This window comes from Pseudochaenichthys georgianus, unplaced genomic scaffold (assembly GCF_902827115.2).
Source record: "Pseudochaenichthys georgianus unplaced genomic scaffold, fPseGeo1.2 scaffold_438_arrow_ctg1, whole genome shotgun sequence".
Taxonomy (NCBI): domain Eukaryota; kingdom Metazoa; phylum Chordata; class Actinopteri; order Perciformes; family Channichthyidae; genus Pseudochaenichthys; species Pseudochaenichthys georgianus.
The window spans coordinates 99,470-120,257 of NW_027263003.1; the positions used below are offsets into that span (position 1 = coordinate 99,470).

Genomic DNA, 20,788 nt, shown 5'->3' on the forward strand with positions numbered 1-20,788 from the left:
TCATTGTTTTATTTATTTATTTATAATGGTGTGGAAATGCAAAGTCTTCATCATGCTGTCAACATTTCCCCACCTCAATTTCACAGGCAATGACTCGGGGGACATTTATTCAGCACAATCGTACAAACCACCAGTCTGTAAGGAACAAAACGGAGCGCTTCTTATGGCAAGTCATCAACATTCCTGAGTGCAAAAGTCTCCGATACTTAAATGAAGCGGAAAAACTCTGAGGAAACTGTTGGTAGGGTTCAGCGATGGAGTCACAGCAGACAGATGTTTATCGTTCTCAGACATAATCACTCTTTCCCTCCCAGCTCCGACAGGTCAAGAGTTTATGTTTAACTCAGTGGGTAGTCTCCCTCAGGGTCATGGTCAATATTGTGGTTACTCACAAGAAGTTAAAAAAAAACAGTGTCCTTACACAATTTGACTATCAAATATACTGCAGTAACACATCTGTATACCATTGTTGGGGCAATGATGAGGAAAATACAGGACTTTTCCGCTTGTATTCTTAAACGCGGCCTGGCACTGGTCTGCAGCCGTTTGTGGGAAATATTGCTTTATTGGCCGGTGTTCAACCCCATTGCTTTTATGATATCAACAAGAAGTATCCAAAGGTGTCAAGTATTAAAAGTGGGATTGAATGCCAAAAGTAAAAAAATAAATGATCCATTTAAAACATTCACAAAGGAAACGCAAAGAAAAACATACATAACAGTTCAAGTAGACAAAGGAAGACCATTCCAAATGTCAGGGCCTTAAAGTCTAGGCCATGGAACTATGGCGGTGAAGGTGGAGGTAAAGGGTTAGGAGCCATGCATGCTGATCCAAGTGAGACTTGTCGTAATTTTGTCGGGAATTTTAACTGGAGGTCGGACTTCCTACTTGGAATCTCGGAGGTATACCGCATCACTTACTGATAACATGTTTAGCTCTTCTGTATTGTTTGTGTCACATTAAACCAACTGTACATGTGGCACTGCTCGTCTTGGATCTGTGGATATCTTGGGACGATGTTTGTATTGACAAAATGCAAAATAAAGTGTGGTTATCAACCGGTATTGCTAACAGTGGTGACTGCTAAAGATGTAAACAAGAGGAACTAGTTTCCTGCGGAGGTCCAACTTTTTCTGACTTGTGCTACTGGAACGCAGTCAACTCGGTGTGACGTCACTCCCAGTTCCCACCTCGACTTCCAAAGAAGATGGAACGCAGCATTATACCAGACATTTGTGTCGAAGGAAGAAATGAGTCTGAAGGGTAAGCTGTTCACAAGTTGATCAACCTGCAACTGTAAGCATGAGCCCTGAGTCGTGATCGAAATAATAACAAAAATGTAATACGTTTATATTGTTTCTAGCTTAACCTTTAGAGACCGAGCTCAGACATCCGGAAGAAGCCCAGAGCATTGCCACAACTCCAATACACAGTTCAATAAACAGTTCAGTTGGTTTCTGATCAAGCTTCTTCACAGACACTCCCAATAGAGATATTCCTGACTTCTAACTTTCATTTCCATTTTGAACAACCATCCACGCCTTTCTTTGGAAACATCCAGGGAATATACAACTAGGAGTAAACCCAGAACAGGCAGGAGATATATTTCCCCATCTGGCCCTGGATCTGAGGATACCCCAGAAGAAGCTGGAGGACTTGGCTTGGAAGAGCGACTTTTTGGGCTACCATGCTTAGCTTGTGGCTGAACGTTTAGACGGACATGTCTTAAAAAATCTATTTCTGTTAAGAGCTTATTTGTTCCTATGAGCCACCGTCCTTAAATTAGAGACCACATTATTCCTTTGGGTCTTAAAATACAGTTTCAAACATCGACAATAACCTCAGCAACCTCAACGTGGGGAGAGCAGACATGGTAGTGCTGAGTCGTTATGTGGTAGGTTCAAACATCATGCATTATGTGGGGTTACAGTGGCTATAAATGCACCATGCCAGAGACCATGATAACAGGCTGCCAGCTGGGCTTGGAATGCTTTCAAGTGAGATCAGCTTCAAAAACAGCTGATGTTGCACTAAAGATATTCTAATAACTGTTGTTGATACCAATGATTCCACTTTGAAATGTCCAGTGGCAGATATAGGCTACCAGTGGAAAAAAGTGAAAACTAAAGAACTAAAAGCAGAGAGGGAAAATGTTTGATTGTGGAGTTTTTGTAACGTGACACATCTTAAAATGCAGCTAACCACTCTGACTGAGTTGATGTTAAGAAAGACATACCATTGTTCTGCTATCTGATGTTAAAACTAAGTTGTGTTACATCTTTTGTTTCCGTTGACCCAAGTGTAAAATTACTGGAATCCTTTTTATGACTTATATTGAAGTAAGTTTTGGACAGCTGTGCAACTCCATCCTCAAAGTGCTGCTAAAACGAACCGGTATGTTTAAGATATATTTTTACAGCATACTTCTTTTGTATAGCTTCGATACCAAGGTACACTGACATCTTTATTGTTGGTGGAGAACTTTGTTAGAGCTCTCCCTGCTTCTATGTCGTCAGAGCCACAAAACCATCTAGTCGTAATTGTTAATGGTATTGCTTCCCAATCAAATGAGGGTTAGGGTTGTCACGGTACAAAGAGAACTGAACGTGTGTGCTGTGTTTAGACAACACACTAGATCATCTGATAGGAATCACAGTGTTGGCTGTGAGTGACTTACAACAAATCATTCACTGTTCACATATTCTGATACGTTGAGGCTGGAAATCACATATTAACCTAGATTTTAGGGTAAATAAACATTTTTGGTGAACTTTAATTTCCCTGTTTTATACAACTGTGTCAATCCTTGAATGAGTAATCTCTCATTTGGCAATTACCTCCTTCTATTCCCCCATCCTTTATCCTCTCTTTCCCAACTATCTTCCCTCCTCTTATTTTCATGCAAACATCTTCATTTTGCCAATTGTCCACCAGCCGACCTATAATTGAGAGTTTTGGTTTTCCTGCAGACGGCTGATACTATAAATGGTCTTCGTCTTTAAATCTGGTCTTGACTAATGAGTCGGGCTCCGTGAGTTAGGCTTGCGTCTCACCAAACATATTTCTGAGTGGTGGATGATAAGAAATCCACATGTACTGTATGTAGCTCCTTTTCCGTGAGTACTGAGGAGTGTAGTCTGAACGGCTTCTTACAGGGCTTCCGTTTGAAAATGACTAAAACACGTGTTCTGACCAATTAGAGGGGATACAGGGAGAAGTTCCTCCTTAGGGTTAGCAGGAGAGATCTGCTGTTGCATTGGAGATCTATGCTTGACAAGTTAAAGTGTCCCCTGCATGAAGAGTTATTTTCTACTTTTTTTTATTTACTAAGATGTGGGTCTTCCAGCTCTTATCGTCTCCATCGAGTTTCATATAGAAGAATGGTGCGTTCATGTGCCGCCATGTACCTGTCTTCCATTCCAAGTTAACCATTTTTTGCATATTTACTTTTTGCCGTTTGCTTTACCATGGTTTTACCATGGTTACATGCAAGCCGACCGACACCAACTCTGCATACAATATAGCAGAGAGGAACTTCTTCACATCAGAAACTTTGTGGACAATAACCCACCGACAGACAATGGAGATTCGCCATGGCTACCTGTTGCTGTCCTACCTGAGAAACGCAGGAGGCAGACAAAGCGGGGGTCCCGCGCCAGGTGCTGGTCAGACTGAGGAAACGAGGAAAACCGACCCCCTCTTCTGGCTAATGTTCAATCCATTGAAATAAGCTAGATGAACTCAGAAGTCGGATTGCTTTTCAACGGGACATTAAGAACTGTAACCCCCAGTTTCCACCGGGTCCGGCTGCGCCGCGTTACGGCTGCGCCGCGGCGGTCGTAGGAATCGCGGCCCACTCTAGGTCCAATGGGTGCTATTTCCACCCCAAGTGCCGCCCGTTACGGGTCAGAAGCGTCCCAGAAGCGGCTCGGCATAGCGCTTCTAAAATTAGGATGAATCCTATTTTTGCCATGGCGCAGCAAATGGCAAAAGGTCGGGCAGGCAGCCCCCCCTCGCAGGAAGTGGAAAGGTGAGCATCTGGGCCAGGCCCATCCCCCACATATACTAATTTAGCAGACCCCCCTCCTTCACTTCCACTACGATACGCACAATGGACGACGAGGTTTTCATAATGGAAGTGGACTGTTACAATTATTATTAACTGTGTCTGGAGACTACAACACAACAAAATAGGAAATTTATAACAACAATAAACACAATTTAAACAGACACAAAAATAAAACATTTAACTACGTAGCCTACAACTTTCTTGTAGACGTACAAATGTCCAGGATGCCCGAATCAATAACAAAACTGCGCAAGCCTGCACACACGACGCTACGCTTCTGAAACGCTTCTGGGACGCGTCCCGTGGGTTATGGCGCTAGAGGAGGTCGGACCCAAACCGTGGCGCAGCCGTGACGCGCGCAGACTGACCCCAGTGGAAACTGGGGGGTAACGGCCCCTAAACACGGCGAGTGCGTTGAAGCTTCCAACGCTTCTGCCCATTCACTTTGAATGGGGTGGGTGACGTCACTTTTAGCCGAACTGCATTTGGGAAGCAACGTGGAGCGTTTGCTGGTGTTGCTGGCTTCAAAAGTTGAGCAATGTTCAACTTTTGACGCCTCGACGGAGGCGTCAGCCAATCTAATCATATGCCAGTACAAGCTCTAGCCAATCAAACTGCGTGCTTGTGTGTCTGGGGCGGGAGATTCATGTGATTGGTTGTTGGTCGAGTGTCATACACGCCCACCGGCAAGCGTCAACGCACGCCGCTGTGTGGACGGGCCATAACGTGTTAATTCTCACTGAGACTCGGCTCAACCCCGCTATCCCGGACTCCGCCATTGTTCCTGACGAATTTACAATTTTTCGCCAAGACCGGACTGCTAACTCGGGAAAAGTAAAGGAGGCGGTGTGTGTGTAAATAATGACTAATAACAACTGGTGCACAGATGTGAGGATTATTTCTTCGGACTGTTCCGCTCATTTAGAGCACCTTATGATCTCATCGGCATGAGATCAGGGCTTTTCACCTGCCGAGAGAATTCACATCTGTGATAACAGCAGTGTATATTCCGCCGCTAGCCGACAACAACACAGCACTCGATCAGCTGTTTGGGATTATCAACAAAAGGGAGAAACTTAAACGGGACAGACCGGTAACAAGGACAGTACAGCGATGGAGTGACGAGTCAGATTCAGCTCTGCAGGATTGCTTTGCATCTACGCAGTGGCGGCCGGCCCATAGGGGCGCTAGGGGCGCCGCCCCACCTCTTGCCAGATACAAAATAAAAATAAAAATTAAATTAAAAAAAATATATTTAAAAAAAATATATATTTTATATTTAAATTTTTAATGAACAAGGTAAATATCATACAATTAGTATCACAAAAATGTATAATCTACAATACAATCTCGTTTAAAATTGTGTTACGATGTCTAAAGTTACTGATAAGTCACCTGTTTCCTGTCTGGCCTTGCCCATGGCATTAGTTTATCATTACCGGGCAGAGCCCCCGAGCGAAACAGCAGCAACCAGCAGGTTGCACAAGTCTCAATAGTAAACTGTGCCGCCGAAACATAATTTCAGCCAATCAGCGCCGTCAAATATTTTGGTCACGTGGGCACTCACGTTGGCGCCCATGTTGCTTACGTGCGTTGACGTGAGTTGTTTTTTAGACTCGTGAGTGACCAAGGTGACGCAGTATTTGGATGAGAATGGTGTGCAGGTGGAGTCGCCGGAAACTCGGTCCGCCCAAGAGCTACTCTCCAATCCTTTTGAAAGGAGAAGTTTGGGAGATAAATTGATACTTAAAGACCTTGGGACCGGACCAACCCGATTTGTATATATCACAGCAAGCTCGTTAAAAAGACAAAACGTAATCAACAAAGCTTCTCACATGGCTAGCTGGATGCAAACAGGTAAATGCTATCTTTTGTTTCACATGCTTGCTCTTCAAACAGCCGGGGACAGATACGATCTGTTCAGAAACTAGACAAAAGTTAAACAAGACAAAAGTTAAACAAGTACAAACCACAGACTGTCTGTGTCACAGTCGCTGGTTTATTTATGTCTGTAGGCCGTTGTTGTGAGTGTGGACGGTCGGAGCATATATAGCGTTAGCTTAGCCAAGCTCCATTCAGGGAACAAGCATTCTAAAAGGTTTTTCGCCTGCCGTCTGTCTGCAGACTTGTCAAAGCATTAATTCATGGTTTTTACTAACTGGTATCAGTGTGTTGTTACGTCGGCATCATTTAGAAACGTGTATTACAATTAAATCACGGTAAAATATGTTCATGTTGTTGTAGCTGTAGCTCCCGAGCCAGCGCGTCTTGTTTGAATGATGCGAGTAAACACAGCTGACAGCTGCGGTGAAACTCGAGCGACTAGAGTGAGCGATGCGATAGGAGCGTTTAGAGCGAAGCGAATATTCGCATCGCGTCCGGTCTGAACGCAGCATTAAAGCGAGCTCCGCGCTGCACTGGAAACGCGCCATTACATCACCAGAAGTCCTAATTTAAGGGGTCATTTCTCCCAAAAAAATTTGTTTTACTCACCCTATCAACAGCCCCACCAAAAATATTTTCCACCAGCCGCCACTGCATCTACGGATTGGAGTGTGCTTGAGGACAATAACATCAACACACACACGGATACGGTCATCTGCTACACTGTGAAATGCATCGATGTCAAAGGGAGAATCTAGTAATTCAGTATGTTAGTAGGCTAACTGTAGTGATTACTGATTTTATAAAGTAACGAAGTAACGCGTGTCGGTCAATGTTAGTAACTGTGTGATTACTGAACGCGCTACATTACTCCGTTACCGACAAAAGTAATATTATTAGTAACGCGTTACTGTAATAATATTACTTTGTAACGCGTTGCACCCAACTCTGCTGATAGCTCTCCGGAGTTCATACCTAGAATTCATGAACTCCTCCAAATCTCCAGCTTGGTACGCACCTCGCTGTTTATCCAGGGCTTTTGATTTGGGAATGTTCGTACAGAAACCTTCGGCACCACGTCATCAGACAAGAGGGATTTCCACCGCAGGTTAATATTTACGTAACATTAGCGCGACTTGCAGATGCAGTACATAAACATGGCCTGAGTCAACAGTGATAACTTTCGAGGGGTGGAGCTATGCCCATTATTTTTGAGTTTGTCCGAAGATAAGGACAGGAATGTGGACGGTGATGTGCAAATTGTGTCCAGGTCAGAAGCTTTTGTCCACTGCTGCAAACACAACGTCAAACCAGACAACATTGCTAACGTGAAAGCTAATAGCTAAGGAGGACCTCCGACCGAATACAGAGTGAGGATGTTGAGTGTGCGCCGCCGCCGCCGACACGGGGGTGCTAGTGGAGCATCGCAGCGGCGAAACTCTGGCGTGCCTACACTGTAGACTGCCGCATTTGTGCGTCAGATGAGGCTCCCTCCGCAAAATTAAGCACCCTCCGCATCTGCGTGTTCTGCCTGTTAGGGAGGGTAAAGCACGAGTAAAGTAACGCGTTTTACTTTTTTTTTTAAGTAATATGTAATATTTGTTTGAGTAACGACCCATCCTGGCTATCAGTAGTGCAAGAGACAGTACAAAGGCAAGGTGGAATCTGACTTCAAAGGCTGTACACCCGGAAATGTGGGCGGGACTAAGAACAATGACAGACTACAAAGGAGCAGCGGATGAGCTGAACAGATTTTTTGCTGTGGAGGCACAGAAAGACCAGGAGCCCTGCCCTTTTGTTTTAAACAGGGCAGATGTGTATCAATCCTTTAAAAGGATTAACCCACACGAGGCTCCTGGGCCTGATGGCATCCCTGGCCGTGTTCTCAGGGTGTGTGCAGTTCAGCTGGCAGAGGTGTTCACAGACATCTTCAACAGGTCCCTGCTGCAGTCTGTTGTCCCCACATGTTTTTAAACTCCATCGTTCCTGTCCCCAAAAGACAAAAATCACCAGCCTCAACGACTACCGCCCAGTAGCACTCACCTCCATCATCATGAAGTGCTTTGAGCGTTAGTCAAAACCTTCATCACCTCCTCCCCTCCCTGACTCTCTGGACCCCCTGCAGTTTGCCTACAGAGCAAACAGGTCTACAGGACGATGCCTTAGCCCTCACCATTGTGCCCTCAAAGCTGGTCATCAAGCTCAGAGACCTCGGGCTCAACAGCGCCCTCTGTGACTAGATCCTGAACTTCCTGACGGGCAGACCCCAGGCAGTGCGGGTGGGAAACATCACCTCCTCCACCCTGATCCTCAACACCGGAGCCCTCAAGGCTGCGTGCTCAGCCCTCTCCTCTACTCCCTGTTCACACACGACTGCGTGGCCACACACAGCTCCAACAGCATCGTGAAGTTTGCTGACGACACGACCGTCATCGGCCAGATCACATACAGCGACGAGACGGCGTACAGAAAGGAGGTCGAAACCTGACATCTTGGTGCCAGGAGAACAACCTCCATCTCAACGACGGCAAAACCAAGGAGCTGATTGTGGATTACAGGAAGCAGCAGAGAGAGGGACACGCCCCCATCGCCATCAATGGGACTACGGTGGAGAGAGTCAGCAGCTTCAGGTTCCTCGGGGTCCACATCACTGAGGACCTGACATGGACTCTTCACACCACCACCATCACCAAAACAGCGGCTCTTCTTCCTCCGCAGGCTGAGGAGGTTCAACATGGACTCCAGGATACTCTGCAACTTCTACAGGTGCACCATAGAGAGGATCCTGACCTTCTTCAGGTGCTCCATAGAGAGGATCCTGACCTTCTTCAGGTGCTCCATAGAGAGGATCCTGACCTTCTTCAGGTGCTCCATAGAGAGGATCCTGACCTTCTACAGGTGCTCCATAGAGAGCATCCTGACCTTCTTCAGGTGCTCCATAGAGAGCATCCTGACCTTCAGGTGCTCCATAGAGAGGACCCTGACCTTCTACAGGTGCTCCATAGAGAGGATCCTGACCTTCAGGTGCTCCATAGAGAGCATCCTGACCTTCAGGTGCTCCATAGAGAGCATCCTGACCTTCTTCAGGTGCTCCATAGAGAGGATCCTGACCTTCTACAGGTGCTCCATAGAGAGCATCCTGACCTTCAGGTGCTCCATAGAGAGGATCCTGACCTTCTTCAGGTGCTCCATAGAGAGCATCCTGACCTTCTACAGGTGCTCCATAGAGAGGATCCTGACCTTCTACAGGTGCTCCATAGAGAGGACCCTGACCTTCTACAGGTGCTCCATAGAGAGGACCCTGACCTTCTACAGGTGCTCCATAGAGAGGACCCTGACCTTCAGGTGCTCCATAGAGAGGATCCTGACCTCCTACAGGTGCTCCATAGAGAGGATCCTGACCTTCAGGTGCTCCATAGAGAGGACCCTGACCTTCAGGTGCTCCATAGAGAGGATCCTGACCTTTAGGTGCTCCATAGAGAGGATCCTGACCTTCTACAGGTGCTCCATAGAGAGGATCCTGACCTTCAGGTGCTCCATAGAGAGCATCCTGACCTTCAGGTGCTCCATAGAGAGGATCCTGACCTTCAGGTGCTCCATAGAGAGGATCCTGACCTTCTACAGGTGCACCATAGAGAGGATCCTGACCTTCAGGTGCTCCATAGAGAGGATCCTGACCTTATACAGGTGCTCCATAGAGAGGATCCCTGACCTTCTACAGGTGCACCATAGAGAGGATCCTGACCTTCTACAGGTGCACCATAGAGAGGATCCTGACCTTCTACAGGTGCATCATAGAGAGGATCCTGACCTTCTACAGGTGCACCATAGAGAGGATCCTGACCTTCTACAGGTGCTCCATAGAGAGGATCCTGACCTTCAGGTGCTCCATAGAGAGGATCCTGACCTTCTACAGGTGCACCATAGAGAGGATCCTGACCTTCTACAGGTGCACCATAGAGAGGATCCTGACCTTCTACAGGTGCTCCATAGAGAGGATCCTGACCTTCAGGTGCTCCATAGAGAGGATCCTGACCTTCTTCAGGTGCTCCATAGAGAGGATCCTGACCTTCTACAGGTGCTCCATAGAGAGGATCCTGACCTTCTACAGGCGCTCCATAGAGAGCATCCTGACCTTCTACAGGTGCTCCATAGAGAGGATCCTGACCTTCTACAGGTGCACCATAGAGAGCATCCTGACCTCCTACAGGTGCTCCATAGAGAGGATCCTAACCTTCTACAGGTGCTCCATAGAGAGGATCCTGACCTTCTTCAGGTGCTCCATAGAGAGGGTCCTGACCTTCAGGTGCTCCATAGAGAGGATCCTGACCTTCTTCAGGTGCTCCATAGAGAGGATCCTGACCTTCTTCAGGTGCTCCATAGAGAGGATCCTGACCTTCTTCAGGTGCTCCATAGAGAGCATCCTGACCTTCTACAGGTGCTCCATAGAGAGCATCCTGACCTTCTACAGGTGCTCCATAGAGAGGACCCTGACCTTCTACAGGTGCTCCATAGAGAGGATCCTGACCTTCAGGTGCTCCATAGAGAGGACCCTGACCTTCTACAGGTGCTCCATAGAGAGGATCCTGACCTTCTACAGGTGCTCCATAGAGAGGATCCTGACCTTCTACAGGTGCACCATAGAGAGGATCCTGACCTTCTACAGGTGCTCCATAGAGAGGATCCTGATCTTCTACAGGTGCACCATAGAGAGGATCCTGACCTTCTACAGGTGCACCATAGAGAGGATCCTGACCTTCTACAGGTGCTCCATAGAGAGGGTCCTGACCTTCTACAGGTGCACCATAGAGAGGATCCTGACCTTCTACAGGTGCTCCATAGAGAGGATCCTGACCTTCAGGTGCTCCATAGAGAGGATCCTGACCTTCTTCAGGTGCACCATAGAGAGCATCCTGACCTTCTACAGGTGCTCCATAGAGAGGATCCTGACCTTCTAGAGGTGCTCCATAGAGAGGATTCTGACCTTCAGGTGCTCCATAGAGAGGATCCTGACCTTCTACAGGTGCTCCATAGAGAGGATCCTGACCTTCTACAGGTGCTCCATAGAGAGGATCCTGACCTTCTACAGGTGCTCCATAGAGAGGATCCTGACCTTCTACAGGTGCTCCATAGAGAGGATCCTGACCTTCTACAGGTGCTCCATAGAGAGGATCCTGACCTTCTACAGGTGCTCCATAGAGAGCATCCTGACCTTCAGGTGCTCCATAGAGAGCATCCTGACCTCCTACAGGTGCTCCATAGAGAGGATCCTGACCTTCTACAGGTGCTCCATAGAGAGGATCCTGACCTTCTTCAGGTGCTCCATAGAGAGGACCCTGACCTTCAGGTGCTCCATAGAGAGGATCCTGACCTTCTTCAGGTGCTCCATAGAGAGGATCCTGACCTTCTACAGGTGCTCCATAGAGAGGACCCTGACCTTATACAGGTGCTCCATAGAGAGGATCCTGACCTTCTACAGGTGCTCCATAGAGAGGATCCTGACCTTCTACAGGTGCTCAATAGAGAGGATCCTGACCTTCAGGTGCTCCATAGAGAGGATCCTGACCTTCTACAGGTGCTCCATAGAGAGCATCCTGACCTTCTACAGGTGCTCCATAGAGAGGATCCTGACCTTCTACAGGTGCTCCATAGAGAGGATCCTGACCTTCTACAGGTGCTCCATAGAGAGCATCCTGACCTTCTACAGGTGCTCCATACATCGTGCATCGTGCGATTCCCTGGAAACAACAAGCACACTGCACAGATCTCAAGTGTCCTGAAAGACATCTTATTTGTATTAGTAATATAATTTATTCTACATTATTTTTATAACAAAACAAAACACTGAATTGCAAATATTTAAATCGTCCTCTGAATAAATAATTATTATCTCATAATTACATAATATTAAATCAAGTATGAAGTCACAGTAAAATCAGTTTAAAGGTCACTTATTTGTTGTAATATGAGACCATTTTATAGGATAAAGGTCAGTAAGATTTTTACATATAATGGTCAGAAATAATCATTTAAAAACATAGAATATATTCTTTTGTTTAGAGAAAACATTGAGATCAAATGCAATACAACTCTTGCAGACATGATATCAAACATAAGGGAATATGAGAAAGAAATGCCTTGAGAACAGAATCACATGTTTACCAAATGCAATGTCTACATTTCACACGTGCAGATCTTACAGACACTTAGTCGCCACCGTAGATTAAAGACAAAATGCTCTTGTGGTGAGAGACTATGGATATGAGACTTACGTCAGTGAATCATCATTTCACTTTAAGGTGCAGCGTGGCCCTGTAGGCTTCTGGCAAAGCATTAGTGCACAGGGACACTACACTTCAAAGTGCATAGCTGGAGTTCTGTGAAGGCACGCACTGTATTCCAGCTCTCGGACACGTCGTGGAGCCGTGATTGTTTCGGGGTTCTAGAGTTTTGGACGGAGGGACCCGACCACCGGCTTGTCGGAGCAGAACTCCTTCCACCATGAAGGCCGCTCCATCACCTGCTTGCCCTGCATCACTGTGGACCACAGGTTCTTGTAGAGCTACGTGAAGGAGAACAAGGAGAAGAGGTCACTGACCGTTCTGATCCAGTCTTTAGTTTGTTGTAACCTTTTATTTTCTTAGACATCGTTCTGCTAATGCACCGTTCTATTGGGATGTCGTAATGTGAGTTTATGTGGTTGGGGATCAAGGATCCTGTCGAGTCCAATACCTCCGACACCTCCGACACCTCCCATACCCCTCAGTAATTGTCTGTCTTTTCATTGGTCTAAAGATCACAAGACCTTTATGGTTCTGTGATCGTAGAAATTAAGACTGTTTTTTTATTTTCTAATCAAATGCTCGGCCTCCAAAATGGAAAACATAGATGACCCATTTTCACATCCATCTGGTTTTTGGAACATGGACCGTTGTTGTTCTAACTGTGGAAAGTTTGGTAACACATCGCCCAACCCCAATGACAATACTCAAGTAATGACAATATCCTGTGTATTGTTCTTGTGAATCCTCCCTCTGACTGTTTAGCCTATCCTCTTTGGGTGTTCATTTGATGTTATCTACAGTCTTTATAATTATTTTGCTAACAGATGTTAATGTGTCAAAAATAAACCAAACCCCCCCCCAAACATTATTTTGCAAACATAGCTTAGCAACCATAGCTTAGCATGAGGAGAGGATCGCGTTTCTTTAAATGTGAAAGCACGTTCATTGCACTTTACTTAAAATGAAAGTCATTTTCCTAAAGGTTTGGAAGGTGTTGATTGTTTGGCCTTTCTAAAAAACATGTTAGCTGCTAATGTTAGCATGCTTTAGCGTACTGTGTTGGGTTACAGTTCGGAAACATTTAGGAAAACAAAGCTTTTCTTCAGGATTTGAAGATCCAGTCTGTTGGAATCACATAAGACCAGTCACAGACGAAAGTATATTGAGCTAGCTTACTTGCTGTACATTAGCCCAGCACATCAGAACATGCTCAGTGTTTCTATATATGTATAACAGAGCAACATCCTGTTTGTATTGACCTTTTGGTTGGGACTTGGTTAGACATCTTCATGGAATTTTTTGATACGGTAGAGTCAGGGGCGTCGCCTGGACCTGAACACATTCGGGGCTTAGCCCACAGTGGCGGCTGCGGCGCTACAGTGGAATGTTCTACTGCACACACAGTACACCCGACTGTTACAATGAAGGCTCGATAATCAGCTCACGGCATATAGGCAGGGGTAAAGTGCTATTTTTTTATGAGTGGGGTGCCTCACCTCCTCTAGGGGGGTCCGGGGGGATGCTCCCCCGGGAAGATTTGTTTTAAATATTGAAGTTAAAAGCATCAATCTGGTGCACTTTGAGAGCAACATGAAGAGATCTATGGATACCTCTCTCAACACCCAGATGACACACAACTGGAAGCAGATGTTCTTTTTCTTTATGGATATTTTACAAATCACTCCCCTTTCAAACTGTATTCTTGTTTTACTGCCATATAGTATTTCATAACTGTTTTTCCTTTATTCTCTTGTTTTTTTATAACTATAATGATCATATGAAGGTGTGCCTAAAGCCCCGAACGCCCAGGCCAGGCGACGCCACTGGGTAGAGTAGCCTTTCTGTATATTCTGAGCGGTCGCCATCACTTCCTGTCCTTTTGGAAACAAACCAACGACAAGAAGAGACAAAGCTGTCATCTTGAGAATAAAACAAACATACTGCTGGCCTTCCAAATGTCACAACTGAAACAGATTTGATTTAAAAAAACAGCCCACAGCCTCAATAAGTATGTGTTACGAAGCTGAAGAGGAAGTTTGTTTATGTGGGTTAATGAAGATTCCAGAAAGTTACAGACTTGCTGAGGAACTTGGCAGGATAAGGTTGTGGTCAAATCGTACTGATATACACCTGAACATCAGCAGGAGAGGACTCTTTAAAGTAGAGACACTACATACTGATATACACCTGAACATCAGCAGGAGAGGACTCTTTAAAGTAGACACTACATACTGATATACACCTGAACATCAGCGGGAGAGGACTCTTTAAAGTAGAGACACTACACACTGATATACACCTGAACATCAGCAGGAGAGGACTCTTTAAAGTAGAGACACTACACACTGATATACACCTGAACATCAGCAGGAGAGGACTCTTTAAAGTAGAGACACTACATACTGATATACACCTGAACATCAGCAGGAGAGGACTCTTTAAAGTAGAGACACTACATACTGATATACACCTGAACATCAGCAGGAGAGGACTCTTTAAAGTAGAGACACTACATACTGATATACACCTGAACATCAGCAGGAGAGGACTCTTTAAAGTAGAGACACTACACACTGATATACACCTGAACATCAGCAGGAGAGGACTCTTTAAAGTAGAGACACTACACACTGATATACACCTGAACATCAGCAGGAGAGGACTCTTTAAAGTAGAGACACTACATACTGATATACACCTGAACATCAGCAGGAGAGGACTCTTTAAAGTAGAGACACTACATACTGATGTACACCTGAACATCAGCAGGAGAGGACTCTTTAAAGTAGAGGCACTACATACTGATATACACCTGAACATCAGCAGGAGAGGACTCTTTAAAGTAGAGATACTACATACTGATATACACCTGAACATCAGCAGGAGAGGACTCTTTAAAGTAGAGACACTACACACTGATATACACCTGAACATCAGCAGGAGAGGACTCTTTAAAGTAGAGACACTACACACTGATATATACCTGAACATCAGCAGGAGAGGACTCTTTAAAGTAGAGACACTACACACTCTGATATACACCTGAACATCAGCAGGAGAGGACTCTTTAAAGTAGAGACACTACATACTGATATACACCTGAACATCAGCAGGAGAGGACTCTTTAAAGTAGAGACACTACATACTGATGTACACCTGAACATCAGCAGGAGAGGACTCTTTAAAGTAGAGGCACTACATACTGATATACACCTGAACATCAGCAGGAGAGGACTCTTTAAAGTAGAGATACTACATACTGATATACACCTGAACATCAGCAGGAGAGGACTCTTTAAAGTAGAGACACTACACACTGATATACACCTGAACATCAGCAGGAGAGGACTCTTTAAAGTAGAGACACTACACACTGATATATACCTGAACATCAGCAGGAGAGGACTCTTTAAAGTAGAGACACTACACACTGATATACACCTGAACATCAGCAGGAGAGGACTCTTTAAAGTAGAGACACTACTGATATACACCTGAACATCAGCAGGAGAGGACTCTTTAAAGTAGAGACACTACATACTGATATACACCTGAACATCAGCAGGAGAGGACTCTTTAAAGTAGAGACACTACATACTGATATACACCTGAACATCAGCAGGAGAGGACTCTTTAAAGTAGAGACACTACATACTGATATGCACCTGAACATCAGCAGGAGAGGACTCTTTAAAGTAGAGACACTACACACTGATATACACCTGAACATCAGCAGGAGAGGACTCTTTAAAGTAGAGACACTACGTACTGATATACACCTGAACATCAGCTGGAGAGGACTCTTTAAAGTAGAGGCACTACATACTGATATACACCTGAACATCAGCAGGAGAGGACTCTTTAACGTAGAGACACTACTGATATACACCTGAACATCAGCAGGAGAGGACTCTTTAAAGTAGAGACACTACATACTGATATACACCTGAACATCAGCAGGAGAGGACTCTTTAAAGTAGAGACACTACATACTGATGTACACCTGAACATCAGCAGGAGAGGACTCTTTAAAGTAGAGGCACTACATACTGATATACACCTGAACATCAGCAGGAGAGGACTCTTTAAAGTAGAGATACTACATACTGATATACACCTGAACATCAGCAGGAGAGGACTCTTTAAAGTAGAGACACTACACACTGATATACACCTGAACATCAGCAGGAGAGGACTCTTTAAAGTAGAGACACTACACACTGATATATACCTGAACATCAGCAGGAGAGGACTCTTTAAAGTAGAGACACTACACACTCTGATATACACCTGAACATCAGCAGGAGAGGACTCTTTAAAGTAGAGACACTACATACTGATATACACCTGAACATCAGCAGGAGAGGACTCTTTAAAGTAGAGACACTACACACTGATATACACCTGAACATCAGCAGGAGAGGACTCTTTAAAGTAGAGACACTACACACTGATATATACCTGAACATCAGCAGGAGAGGACTCTTTAAAGTAGAGACACTACACACTCTGATATACACCTGAACATCAGCAGGAGAGGACTCTTTAAAGTAGAGACACTACATACTGATATACACCTGAACATCAGCAGGAGAGGACTCTTTAAAGTAGAGACACTACATACTGATGTACACCTGAACATCAGCAGGAGAGGACTCTTTAAAGTAGAGACACTACACACTGATATACACCTGAACATCAGCAGGAGAGGACTCTTTAAAGTAGAGACACTACGTACTGATATACACCTGAACATCAGCTGGAGAGGACTCTTTAAAGTAGAGGCACTACATACTGATATACACCTGAACATCAGCAGGAGAGGACTCTTTAACGTAGAGACACTACTGATATACACCTGAACATCAGCAGGAGAGGACTCTTTAAAGTAGAGACACTACATACTGATGTACACCTGATCACCTGATCACGAGCCTTAATGGGCCCCTTTAACACGTTAAGTACATGTCCTGTCTTTATCTTTTCTTTGTTTCACTGGAACTATACTAGCTACTTGTTATTGAACTCAGATCCAAAAGAAAACATATTTCTTATTTATGTATTGGCTGACAATAGACTGTCATGGTGATGTATACTAATCCTATTTCACTCAATCCTGCTGTTAAAACCATTCTAATTAATAAGAAATGTCTCCAACACCAAACCTTATATTGCCTGGTAATTTATTTTCTATTTAGTTCGGCTCATTATTCCTACGCCCTTGTTTTGATCCGATGTATCCATAATTAAGACCCACAGAAAGACGTGAACAGCCAAGACTGAGTAGAAGTTAGCCGTATTAGCATTGTTATACTATACATGTTATTAAACTTGCAATATCTTGCAGTCAAGGACCAATTTAGCATCTAAAATAAATTGGGTGAACCGTGTGGCTGACGCAGAGACACAGAATACACTGCGGGTCCACGTGACGTGCTCTTCTCAGGCAGAACACACATTAGTTAAGCCTTCTTATGACACAGGAAGCTCTGACAGTGCAGAGGGTCAGTGTCAACAACTGTCAAAGGGCATTTATAACAAAAGAGCACGCTGGTGTGTTTTCCTGGAAGAGGGAGAGGCAGCAGCCAGAGCTCTGAACGGAACCTGAGTAACAGGCAGACTGCATGATGGGAAGGGGGAGTGAGGGAAAACCACTGTAGGGCCCGTTCGTGAGTCACTGAGATGGGTGTCGCTGTGTTCACAGCTACCATGCATTTAAACATTTTACAAATCTATGCTTGTACAATTTATTTAATTCATGTATTTAATAATATTAATATCATTTTGAGTGCCCACTGGATGTAGTCATCATTTAGTAATCATTTGCCCATAGCTGAACGTGTATACAGTCTGGGGTCTGGAGAGTGCAACAAAATTATTTTATAGATTTCATTTTACATTTAAAATAACTGATAGAAATATTGTTTTAATTTGAACAAACAATATAAATTGAAGCTAATACATCATATTTATTTTAGTTATAAATATCTGTTGGTTGTGGCCAATTACAAAACAATTACTGCTAATATTACAAATGCAAAAATATGAAGACAACAATTAATAAACATTCTTTTCTTCACTGTCCCTATATTTTTCAAAATGTTTTTTATTAGTTATTAATTTTACTTGCACCGCCTCTATTTGTTTTTGTTTTTTAAAATATATATTTTTTTCTTGAAATCAAAGATCTGAAAACAAAATAAGAAAAAAAAGCAAGTTTTAAAAGTCCTTTACATTACTTCTGTAATGTGCCTGCAGTATAGTATCCGGAATTAGTATTATTGATTTATTAAAACATATATACACTACTCCAGCTTTACGCTCCACGGGGTCACGAAGAAAAATCACATTCAAAGTTTCATCAAAGACTGAAACTTCTCAAATTAAATCAATGACACAAAGACACTGACGCTGTGCCATTGCCCGAAAGACTCATCTAGCTGTGCTGATAACATGTTAAGAGCATTCAACATATGATGGTCTGACATGTCTAGGAAAATACTAAACATGCTTAAACAAAGTTACACTTAATGTATACTGGAGGTATTGGTTACCTGTCCGTCAGCATAGCCAATAGGTGAGTTGAGAATGAAATCAGTGGGGGCGAAAACATCCACCAGCGATACGGCATCGTCCTTCAGCTACAGGACACACAACGCAGACATCGTGGAGAATGTACTTTACACTTTCAAAGGGTATGAGCGGAGAGCTGTAGCATGCAGAGGACGCCGTGTTGGAGTACCTGGGAGCAGAGAGTGAGAATGGCCGTTTGGAGCAGCTCTGCGGGCTTCCTTCCACTCAGATAGCTGCCTGCACAGGAACAGAGCCATGTTACAGGAACCACACATATACTACATGCTTCGTACATCGATGTTTGCAGTTTAAAGAGTGCAGTCACACCCTGGTAAAGTATGGCCATGTGTGTTCTGAGACTCCACAGCCCGTACAGAGCACACAGTTGGCTGAGAACAGGTCTGAGATCAGCCGGTGTGTCCTCATCAACGGTCAGGTCATGGAACCTCTGCAGGCAGTTGTGTTCTATGTAGGCCATCGCCAGGGTACGAGAGGAGTACACCTAAACACACACAAGGTGGAACATTAAAACAGTACATTCTAAATACAAAAACAGCAGCTACAATGCATGATTGTATAATGTGTATAGCCTCCTATACTTATATTGTATGAGCAGTATGTTGGAATATCTATTATATTTTATATTATCATTCTAGTGTGGATATGTATATATGTACTTGTATTGTTTATTTTATTTATTGTGTCTACTTTACAAATTGGGATTGATAAACTAGTATTGTACTTTTTATTTCTGCTGTCCACTCGAGCAAGAAAGACATTCAGCTCAACACTGCCTCCTGCAGGAAGTAGCATGAAGCTGCATGCTAAGCTAGCCTTATTCGCACGCCAGAGCCTCCAGATTTCCTTTCACCAAAGTAGAAATTACTACAAATCTAGACTTCGAATATTGTAATATTATATATATTGTGGTATGTTTTGATGTTCATAACATTTTCCTAAACGGGGATTGCAATAGAAGAATTAGGCAGGATTCACAATAAATGGGATTGTTAAACATTTTAAATCATTAATGTAATGCAGATGAATGCACAATGTTCCTGGAGCATGAATAGTGTAAATACAGTAACACATAATGGTGTGGAAGGAAAGAATTTTTCCACAGGTTTGGATGAAAATGATTATTAAAGCTTCCGATATCCCAACTATATATTCAGCTTTGCAAACGAGCAAGCTACTAGCTAGCCTGCTCGTTAGCAATGAATGTGAATGACAGGCAATGAACAGGAAATAAACTATGTTAACCGTAATCTTCTCTGGTCCCCTCCCCGATCTGATCAATGATGACATGTATAGCCGCATGTCATCATTTCAGCGCTGGTTGTCTTGGTGGTGCCCAGCAAACAATGTGGGCTTCGTAAATAATTGGACAGCCTTCTGGGGAAAACCTGGTCTGATTAAGAGAGACGGCATTCACCCTACTTTGGAAGGTGCAGATCTCATTTGGGCAAACATTTCAGGGCTCTGTGGATGATCCATGACAAACTGGAGTTGAGACCAGGAGGCAGAGTCGCAGTCTTACACGCTTCTCTGCGCTCTCTCCTAGGCAGTCATCCATAGGAATCCCGAACCCAATAAAATACCCAATATTAGCGTTGTGTGTGTCTGCCCAAGGACAATTTAAGGTAAAACCTAATAGAGGTGTCATACATAATAACCTAATAAAAGTAAATGTAATAACTACTACAGTGCAACAAAACAGGAAGATTACATGTGGTCTCTTAAACATAAGATCTCTAGCATCTAAAGCAATATTGGTAAATGATTTAATATCAGATTATAATATTGATATATGCTGTCTCACTGAAACTTGGTTGAGACATGAAGAACATGTCAGCATAAATGAGGCCACTCCACCCAGCCATGTCAACACTCATATTGCTCGAGGCACGGGCCGAGGAGGTGGAGTTGCAGCAATCTTTGACTCAAGTTTACTTATCAATACTAAACCAACATTAAA

General features: G+C 44.1%; 1 protein-coding gene across 1 annotated transcript in view; it reads right to left on the reverse strand.

Annotated features, from left to right (window-relative positions):
- Positions 1 to 11,790: 11,790 nt before the first annotated feature.
- The window catches only part of acox3 (acyl-CoA oxidase 3, pristanoyl), a 46,321-nt gene continuing 37,323 nt past the window's right edge, over positions 11,791 to 20,788 (reverse strand). The window contains exons 16-19 of the mRNA XM_034078501.2: positions 19,138 to 19,312; positions 18,980 to 19,047; positions 18,792 to 18,878; positions 11,791 to 12,515 (exon numbers count right to left, since the gene is read on the reverse strand). Of these exons, the coding sequence (XP_033934392.1) occupies positions 12,396 to 12,515; positions 18,792 to 18,878; positions 18,980 to 19,047; positions 19,138 to 19,312 (450 nt within the window). The 3' untranslated portion in view covers positions 11,791 to 12,395. The remainder of the gene's footprint in view (positions 12,516 to 18,791; positions 18,879 to 18,979; positions 19,048 to 19,137; positions 19,313 to 20,788) is intronic.